At 37.7% G+C, this 9,204-nt stretch overlaps 3 protein-coding genes across 5 annotated transcripts; 2 read left to right on the top strand and 1 right to left on the bottom strand.

Annotated features, from left to right (window-relative positions):
- The first annotated feature begins 102 nt into the window (after window positions 1-102).
- CPT2 (Carnitine palmitoyltransferase 2) lies at window positions 103-4,476 on the top strand. Of its 2 annotated transcripts, none has more exons than XM_043425059.1 (7): window positions 103-555; window positions 1,150-1,202; window positions 1,310-1,874; window positions 2,022-2,555; window positions 2,775-3,267; window positions 3,637-3,838; window positions 3,935-4,476. In XM_043425059.1, the coding sequence occupies exons 1-7, from the start codon at window positions 511-513 to the stop codon at window positions 4,059-4,061; spliced, it is 2,019 nt and encodes a 672-aa protein (XP_043280994.1). In that variant the 5' UTR covers window positions 103-510; the 3' UTR covers window positions 4,062-4,476. The 2 variants fall into 2 exon arrangements, with proteins under 2 accessions (XP_043280994.1, XP_043280995.1); XM_043425060.1 differs by having other exon boundaries at window positions 104-555; window positions 1,150-1,213.
- Window positions 4,477-4,513: 37 nt separating this feature from the next.
- Window positions 4,514-6,903, bottom strand: VhaPPA1-1 (Vacuolar H[+] ATPase PPA1 subunit 1). Its single transcript, XM_043425062.1, has 6 exons — window positions 6,762-6,903; window positions 6,524-6,651; window positions 6,093-6,141; window positions 5,936-6,019; window positions 5,131-5,530; window positions 4,514-5,032 (listed from the first exon to the last, which is right to left on the bottom strand). The coding sequence occupies exons 2-6, from the start codon at window positions 6,582-6,584 to the stop codon at window positions 4,997-4,999; spliced, it is 630 nt and encodes a 209-aa protein (XP_043280997.1). The 5' UTR covers window positions 6,585-6,651; window positions 6,762-6,903; the 3' UTR covers window positions 4,514-4,996.
- Window positions 6,889-9,062, top strand: LOC122414145 (uncharacterized). 2 transcript variants are annotated; one of them, XM_043425063.1, is made up of 2 exons: window positions 6,889-6,959; window positions 8,619-9,062. In XM_043425063.1, the coding sequence occupies exons 1-2, from the start codon at window positions 6,908-6,910 to the stop codon at window positions 8,999-9,001; spliced, it is 435 nt and encodes a 144-aa protein (XP_043280998.1). In that variant the 5' UTR covers window positions 6,889-6,907; the 3' UTR covers window positions 9,002-9,062. The 2 variants fall into 2 exon arrangements, with proteins under 2 accessions (XP_043280998.1, XP_043280999.1); XM_043425064.1 differs by lacking the exon at window positions 6,889-6,959 and adding an exon at window positions 8,092-8,209 and having other exon boundaries at window positions 8,588-9,062.
- Window positions 9,063-9,204: the final 142 nt, after the last annotated feature.

Below are 9,204 nucleotides of genomic sequence, written 5' to 3'. Positions count from 1 at the left end.
AATAGGTAGGCTCACCAATGTATACAAAAGAGTTGATTATCAAGAAGTATATCATTGTAGATCACCGACTGAACTCTACTGATACTAAACGCGCGCGCTGCGTTCCGAGAGAGAGTCTGAGTAGCCACAGTTGTCTCTGTTCCTACATTCCACCAAAAAAAAACTGACAGCCTTCATCACGTCTTGATTTTTCGAGAAAAATAACAGTTACACCTTGTTCTCTAATAAAATAAGAACAGCGTATAACTCACATTTTCTTCGAAATATCAAACTACTCGGAATAAACTGTGTAACAGTATTTTTATCGACCGAACAACTGATAGATCTTTTCAATGGGAGTGCGCGTTCCAGTATTATTATACAGTTCAGTGTTGTAGTAGAGGATTAGTAACCATACGTGCAAAGTGCTGTACAACGATATCGTAGATTCAGAACATTATTGAAATCGATAATCAAGAACTTTAAGCTCCGAATTAAGGGAAACGCCTGTCTGGAATAGACGGTTGCACGATGGTTTCTCTTTTGAAAACTTCTGTACACTTCAGTAGCACAAAGGTAACGAGACACATGAATAAAGACGTTGAAATACATGCATACACGTGTACAAGATTGGCTGCGAATTAAGTGACAATTCGAATACCCAAATGGCCCACTTTGAAACACAATCAAGTTACATAATTTTGCTAAGTCATTACTTTTTTTTTAACTTATAATATTGATGGGAAAAATCCAAGACGCTTTGGCCCCAATTTGGAGCCATTCTAATGTACATATTTACTGTCAATCGTGGCCGAACGATTAGTCGACCGAAATGTGAAATAAAAAAATTGCAAAATCCACCTTTCCATGTGAAACAAAAAATTTTTTGTTCATAATTTGTGTCTTTCGAAAATTTTGTGCATTAATGGAAACTTTTCTACGCGAACCTTGACTGACGCTCGTTCATTAATCCTTCGACGCCATTGGTCGAACAGGCAAAGTAGAGCGGAACTTCGAACAGGTTTCGAGAATTCCAAGTCGAAAATCGTCGAACCCGAAATTTCGTATATGTGACCTGATTTTCGTAATTGATTTTAATCTCGTCTTCATAATATCCCTCGACATAACAAATGTTGCTAACTATTGTATTTTGATTTTTTGTTTGTCAAGCTCAATGGAAGATTACGCGGATCGAGGATTTGTGTCACCCAGAGACGTTCCAGGTGTTATTCCCGTAATTATTCCTTATGAAAAAAGAACCAAAAAAAAAATAAGAAAATATAAAAAGCTTGAAAAAATATTTTTTAAAAATATTTTTGTTTCATTGCAGAGTCAACACTGCAGTTTCTCAAGATTCGGACGATTACGACTACATTCAAAAAAGCCGTTTGCCAACGATGCACTTTCAAGCCTCCTTGCCACGTTTGCCAATACCGAAACTCGAAGATTCCTGCAAAAAGTATCTCAGAGCTCAGCAGCCAATTTTATCGGACGAAGAATGGAAAGAAACGTCGAAAAAAATGCAAGAATTTCTCAGCAGCGATGGACCGCAATTGCAAAAGAAATTAGTCGACCACGATTCGAGAAACAAACACACGAGCTACGTCAGCGAACCTTGGTTCCACATGTACCTTAAAGATCGAAAACCCGTACCAATCAATTACAATCCCATGTTGGTTTACGATCAAGAAATCGATCCTCGCTACAACGACCAACTCGTGAGAGCCACCAACCTCGTCGTGTCCTCAGCCAGATTCATGAAGTCTCTGAGAGACAGAGTTTTAGAGCCTGAACTTTATCACATGAATCCCAAAAAATCGGACACTGAATTCTTTCGGAATTTCACGAGGATTTTACCTCCCAGCATCTCATGGTACGGAGCATACCTTCTGAAGGTAATTCGAGTTTTCACTGAGTTTTAATACTTATCAAGAACAATAGTTACAAGAATTTTGCTGAAAATTCAAATGATTCAACAGCACAGGAATGAGTGCTACGTTATTTGATTTCTTTGAATTCCTTCGAGTGCTTTTTCTCTCCAGGTTTTCCCCTTGGACATGTCTCAGTATCCAAATCTTTTTGGGACTGCGAGAATCCCAGAAATAGGAAAAGACAGATTGCTGAATAATCCTAAGCCTCGTCACATAGTTGTCATGCGAAAAGGTCACTTTTATTCGGTGGACATTTTAAACGAAAATGAAAAAGTTCGACCGGCAAGAGAAATAGCAACGAGTTTGAAAGCCGTTTTATCAGATGAGAGATCAGCCAACGCCTGTCCAATCGGTTCCTTGACAACGTTGGATCGTGACGAGTGGGCAAAAAATCGCCGCGAATTATCGACGCTTGGAAACAAGAAAATTTTCGATAAAATCGACTCCGCAGCGTTTGTACTGATACTCGATGACGAAATCGTCAACGACGATTATCATCGAATATTGAGAACGTATTTGCATGCCGACGGCACCAACAGATGGTTTGACAAATCTTTCTCGTTGATTGTCACGAAGGACGGCGTCGCTGGAATCAATTTCGAACACTCTTGGGGCGATGGGGTTGCTGTTTTACGATATTTCCAGGTGCACCATCGATTCACGTTCTTCAAAGTTTTATTCGAATCAGACATTCGATAAATTGGAAAATTTTTCTTCCTTTTTACCAAAAAACAAAAGAGAAACAATTTATTTGGGGACTGAAAAACTGGATCGACTAAACTGGGGGGAGAAAGAACTGAAAACCATTTTCTGAGCTGTTCCAGCAATTTGGGAAAATTTTTTAACTTTTTTTTCTCGTTCCAGGATATAAAGAAGGACGTAGAAAAAAAGGCGCGACTGCATCCGGACGAGATAGCGACTCTCCCAGTAGATTCCTCCACAATAACAAAACTTGATTTCACGGTTGATTCTGCAATGAAAAAAACTGTTGACGAAGCGATCGATCGATACAAAAAATGGACGGATCGGCTGTGCGTGGATTACCTGATATACGATGGTTTCGGAAAAAAAGAGTGTAAAGAAATCGGCGTGAGTCCAGACGCTGTAATGCAAGTTGCTTTTCAATTGGCACTTTATAAATTGGAGGCTCGTTCCGTAGCGACGTACGAGTCGTGCAGCACATCAGCGTTCAAACACGGTCGTACCGAGACTGTAAGGTCGTGCACCAATGAAACCAAGGCATTATGCTTAGCTATAATCGAGCAGGAAAAGTCGGGAGTTTCGATGGATCACTTGAAAAAATTAATGCTGGCTTGCAGCGAAGCTCATGGAAATCTTGTCAAGGAAGCTGCTATGGGTAATAATAAATATTCACAAATCACTCCTACGATAAGTAATTGAAAATAACAGATTTGAAGGAAAGTCACAAAATCTAATGAATTGTTTTCACTCTAAAAAATTCGTTTCATGGTCTTATCTCATTCGAATCATTTTTCTTTCACGTAAATTGTGAGCCACCTAGTAAAATATCTGCACTAAAGATAAATGTCTAGAAAAACTTCAACTCAACTAAAAGAAATCCATAAAATTTGAAACTCCTCAGGACTTTTTATTTATTCCGAAATATTGAATCTCTCAAAAATCATAAGGTGAAACAACCACGATGAAGAATAAATTGCAGAGGTTTCACAACATTTTAACATTCGCAACGTCGATCACGTTTTAGGTCAGGGATTCGATAGGCATTTGTTCGCACTGAAGGATTTATGGGACAAATCTAATAGCTCGGGAGGTTCCCTGCCAGCGATATTCAAGGATCCGGCTTACGCAAAACTCAATCACAATATATTGTCAACTTCGACGCTTTCGAGTCCTCAAGTGAGAGCCGGCGGTTTTGGCCCGGTCGTTGAAGACGGTTATGGAATCGGGTACGACAAATGACTAAAGACAAAAAGATTAAGGATTCGAACGCACTCCTAATCTCCTAATCATTAGTTCGCTCATTTCGTCACATTATTTTTCAGTTACGTGATCCAAAACCACCGACTGGGTTCGGTCGTTACGAGTTACAAGCCACATCGCCACGCGGAAGAATACGTGAAAAGTTTAAGCTCCGCGGTGAAAGATCTTCACGCCATTTTGAAGAGTTAATGATATCTAATGTTTTACGGTATACCACCGACGTATATACACATATATATATATATAATTAGATGCTTTTTTTATACATACAAATACTTTTTATAGTTCGTTTACGGACCTATTTACTAAAAAACAAATGTTAACGATGCGAGAGCCGGCCCTCGTGCATCAATTATTGGCTCCAGCTCAATATAATTCATGGGGAACCACAAAGACCGGCTTTCAAAAATAAACGGGAATTTTAAACCCTTTGAGAAATTATATTTTTTATAAGAGCCAAAAAAAGGAACATTTTTACGGTTGATGGAGAATCAATATTCTGTTATCTCTCTCTGTATACGTTTGGAATCGTCATGCAATATAGAAAACAAAATTGTTAATCAGTGCAATAAAATGACAATAAAACTTGGAGATCGAGAATAAATGATAATGGCATTATTTCAACTGACATACTTAACAAATAATAATTATCAGTGATTTATTGAAGATTGTGAACTCGAAAGGAAACTCGGCCTCCTCTGACGGGTTGTTTTTTGTTTTGTTCTATTTATATACACATTTTTGTTTCATTTCTTATATGTACTTAATATATATCGTATATATTTATATAAATAACGTAACGGATGTTTCGTTAATCGTGAAATATATATATTAATTCGTTAAATGAATTTTGGGCGCGTATATTTTGTGGCAATGAGGAACGCGCGGAATATTTATTGTTCCTATTGTTGGATCCTACCGTTTGAAACACTTGGAGCGCCTGTGGTTTTATCATTTTTTTGCTAATGTGAACCGCTTCAGCGGATTAATCGATCGCGCCTTTCATTAATCGCCCGAATTAACGTTAATTATTCTTTTGTTTTTTCCATTACTTTTTTACATGACGCACGGGCCGAACGCGATTTGAAGTTTTTTTTATTGTAAACGCTGTTACGAGAATGTGCTTAAGAGCTGTTGTTGCCCATTTTGGCCTTGGAAGTCTGAAACACAAATATTATGAACGTGATACTCAATATTTCTTTCGTTTCTTCTGTCTTATGGAAAATAATTCGGCGAGGAGCGGATGCTATTTTCTTACCATATAAATGCCAACGATAAGACCGAAGAGTCCAATAGCCGAACCAAAAATCTCGACGATTAAAATTTTCACGAAAAGTGCCGAATTCGCAGCGTCCGACAACGCCGCACCAGAACCAACGATTCCAACCGCTATGCCGCAAAATAAGTTTACCAGACCGACCGCTAAACCAGCTCCAAACATCAAATAGCCTGCCAACCAATTCTGATTCCTTATGATCTGCGATTCCATCGCCTTTTCCCATGTAAACTCTTCAAGCAAACCCGAAAGCACGATTGCTGTTATGAGACCGTAGATCGCTACAGCTTCACAGAATATAATTGATATGAGATTTTTCGTTTTGATCCTTGGAGCCTTCACACCTGCACCCACGATCGATACACCGGTCGTGTGAATTCCTCTGGAAATTTCATAGTTTAACATAAATTATTCCTTATGTCTTATCATTAATAATCTTTTCACTATTCTCTTCAACCTACTAATGTGTTGCTACCAAAGGTGTAAATTATAGGGAAATTGCTCAATTTCTGGACATTGAAAATCAAGGGACGCTTTCATGGAGGAAGAGTGTAAAAATTTTCACATGTGAAACAATAATTACGAAACTTTTCCAGGGATTTTTTGCCTTTGAATTAGCGAAGAAATATGTAAGAAAATGTTTATCACAATATGACAATAATTTTGACAGCTAGTTTCAGAGATACACAGATCTGGAAGTTGCTGGATTTTATATTCGAGTGCTCAAGTGCTGGCTACAGAGTTGATTTTGGATTGCAGATTAAATGAATATTATATTTGTACTTACAAGGCAGCCCCAGTCACGGAAAGTGCAACTGCGAGACCGATGCCCAGAGTGGCCCACATGTAGGGCGAAGTATGCTCTAAATACCTTAAATGTCAAATATTCTATTAATGTACAAGTCTAAAATATCAACCTAGCTTCAAATTGAAAATTTACTCACCATCCTAAGCTTATTCTTTCACCCTTCCCAGTGAATACATGGTACAAGACTGGAAAATGAATGAGGACAAAAAATATTACTTCATTGGGAGAACATTGATTGATCATTGAAATTTTTTGTGTCAAAAAGTTGAAGGAAAAAAGTCGAACGAAATACTGCGAATTTGGAATAGTTTTGAAATAAAATGACTCAATTATCGCGATTACCGAGGTATTTACTTGGAATATCCTTTTCTTTTACACTTCAAACAGGTGGAACCAAAAATCCTGAGATTCACTTTAGCAGTTGAGTGTGTATGGAGCAAACACGTAATTTTTCGACCATGATGAAAGGGTGATGTGAAGGAAAAACTTTGAGATGCAAAAATTTGCAAACATAAGACGAAATATAATGAATTTCAATGATAATTGTAAGATAAGAAATGTATTAACCTAGAACGGTGATCGTTGCGGTTGCAGTACCAGCGAACGTAGTTCCCAAGATGTACCTCATGATATGACTTATTTATAGTACAGTAGCGTCCTGAAGAAGAGGAAACTCGGAGGACTACCTCGATATCCTGAAAAGGGTTTATCTTAATATTCACGAACACACGCACACAAAACGCCCATCTCGACATGCCGATGAAACACATCGTTGATTATCGATTAACCGAAATTTCACTCTTACCGTTTTCGTCGAAGTCGTGAACGCAACGACACGCAACTTTTATTTTTTGCTCCTTCAATGTATCCAGAAAAAGCCTAGTTGAACACACAATTCACCTAATATTAACGAGATTTGGAAGAAGAAAAAGAGGATCGTTCACACCCGTAATGTTGTCATGTGACGAGCACAGGACGCAGACCAGCAGACACTCGGGATCAGGTGAAAAATATATCTTTCTCTAGCATTCGGCCATTGGCTAGAAACACAACGAATCATATTGGCTCCACCATCTTTGCGCGAGTACGCGCGAATGTTCGAATCCTCATTTACGCAACAAAGTTTGTAAATCATCTTTTCATACATTTTCGGAACGTTACCATTTTATAACACAATGAGGTTATGTATTGTTAAATTCTGAGGCCCAGTTCAGTCTGTTTTGTTTTTGTACCCCCTACTCCCCTCTTCGTTATATTGGTTATATTCCTTCCTCAACGAACTACAGTTAATCTCGCCGTATTTTTTTTTTTTTCAAAAGGAAAAGTTTCTAAATAAAAATCAACAAAACCAGATCGAAGAACTGTAGAGGGCGACGACTTTGAAAAATTTATAAGAAAAATTTTATAGAAAATATGAAAATGTCAAACTTTTTTTTCGTCTTTCCGAATCTTGAAAACACGACGAAGCACGTTAATAATAAAACTCAACTTTTTTAGTGATTATACAATCCACACATAAATTTCCAGAAAATACGTGAAAAAATATATACAGACGGTGCTGTACAAATAACCTGAAAAAGGAAGAAAAGCGACGTTCGACTCTCCGGAATTCTCTCATGCTAAGCACGAACACTTTACGGGTTCAAGTTGTCACGATTTAAACGATCGATTACAGCAGACGAACGTAATACGTTGAGTTCCCAAATACACATCATGAGACTCAAGTTTATTACGTAAGAGAAGAGCATCTAACGCACCCCCATAATCGTTCATTCAGTTTTTCGTTCTTCAAGAAAATAACCTTTCAATAATTGTTGTTGTTGTTTTATTATAATTTTGTTGTCGTAACATCGCATTTTTTTTCCAAATGAAAAATTGATTTAACGGATTTTCCTTCTCTTATTATCGTAAGCGGATGGAGCTTGTGTATTCAGTGGAATTTGATGAAGCCGATTAAACGCCATATGCGGCTCACGTGAAGTTCGACGCGGCAATAGTTGCGAAATATTGAGCAGCGAAAAATAAAAAGTAGAAAATATCGAAATCACCGCGTTCCGTTTGTTTGTTCCTTCTATTGGTATGCAAGGGAGCAGCACTAAATTTGTATCCCCGAAATGTTGAGGGGCCTGTAATGACTTATATATAAGAGCCCATGAAACGCTTACGAATGTTCAGTCGTTTTATTACATCGAGAACGTAAAAGGCTACGCGAACGTTGTAATTACATCTCTGTGCAGCACTAAAATGTTGAAGGTACACAATTGAGCTGGAAGTGGAATTTTGACGTAAAAATAAAAACGCAATTTAGTTCGAATCTGTTATTTCAAGTCGTTTGCTTTTTTCAATACAAAACCAAAATAGGAAAATCGCTCGGCTCTGTTACGAAAAAAAAGAAAAAAAAACAAATATTCAATTGAACGTTTTTTTATGAATTTCTCATAAACCGAGTAAAATATTAACGACAAATATGGTTTTAATTGAAATTTTATCGGATTTTTTATACCATCGTTACCGAATGCAAATAAAGTCACTCATTCCCGCTATCAATTTCCCGTCATTCGTTTTAATTTTATTTAACATTTTTTTATTTTTCAGTATTTTTTTATTATACATTTTTTCGTTTATTTTTAGCAAATTATTTTAGGTGTTTTGCTGGTTGTAGTGAAGGCCGAGTACGAATCTTATCATCCTCGAGGCTGGCGTCCGGCAGGACGACCTTTCGAGCCAGCTGGAAATGATCGTTTGCAAACTTATGGGAGTCCGCCTTTGTCAGAGTCGTATGGAACTCCGATAAGGAACCCGGCTCACGAGCGCTTCCCAACGACAACCATTGAAACTCCGAGAAATACGGCAACTGTTGTTGAAACACCTGAAACGAGGACTACCACTCCGAGAAGCAGAGAACCAACCACGAGTCGCGATCTCGAGGATCAAGATTACGACGCAAATCCTGCCCTCGCTATTGCCAATTCATTCGCTTTTAATCGCCCCGTTTACGTGTACAATTCATTTCCTTTTCACGCTGGTCTCACGTTCGTCAAATAAATTCATTATTTTTTTATTAAAAAATGTATAACGATTAAAAATTTCAATAAAAGTGTTTTTTATTTAATTTCACGTTACTCATTCAACGAGGAAAATCCGTGCTTTTTTCTCTTTTCTTTTCACACCACAGTGAAGAGGCAAAAATACTGCAATTAGTAATCAATTTCAGAGTTGGAGTTGCACTTATTTATTCAAATGGACTT

Source organism: Venturia canescens, chromosome 7 (genome assembly GCF_019457755.1).
Source record: "Venturia canescens isolate UGA chromosome 7, ASM1945775v1, whole genome shotgun sequence".
Taxonomy (NCBI): domain Eukaryota; kingdom Metazoa; phylum Arthropoda; class Insecta; order Hymenoptera; family Ichneumonidae; genus Venturia; species Venturia canescens.
Note: the sequence above shows the minus strand (reverse complement) of the source record. Positions and strands in the feature narration are given on the sequence as shown.

Bases quoted from the DNA above. Each gene is read 5' to 3' on its own strand.
- CPT2 (XM_043425059.1), top strand. From the start codon at position 511: ATGGTTTCTCTTTTGAAAACTTCTGTACACTTCAGTAGCACAAAG. The intron at 556-1,149 runs GTAACGAGACAC...TTGTTTGTCAAG, and splicing joins TACACTTCAGTAGCACAAAG to CTCAATGGAAGATTACGCGG. The intron at 1,203-1,309 runs GTGTTATTCCCG...GTTTCATTGCAG, and splicing joins GTCACCCAGAGACGTTCCAG to AGTCAACACTGCAGTTTCTC.
- VhaPPA1-1 (XM_043425062.1), bottom strand. From the start codon at position 6,584: ATGAGGTACATCTTGGGAACTACGTTCGCTGGTACTGCAACCGCAACG. The intron at 5,531-5,935 runs GTAAGTACAAAT...TGAAATTTCCAG, and splicing joins TCCGTGACTGGGGCTGCCTT to AGGAATTCACACGACCGGTG. The intron at 5,033-5,130 runs GTAAGAAAATAG...TTTGTGTTTCAG, and splicing joins TTATCGTTGGCATTTATATG to ACTTCCAAGGCCAAAATGGG.
- LOC122414145 (XM_043425063.1), top strand. From the start codon at position 6,908: ATGTTGTCATGTGACGAGCACAGGACGCAGACCAGCAGACACTCGGGA. The intron at 6,960-8,618 runs GTGAAAAATATA...TGCTGGTTGTAG, and splicing joins CAGCAGACACTCGGGATCAG to TGAAGGCCGAGTACGAATCT.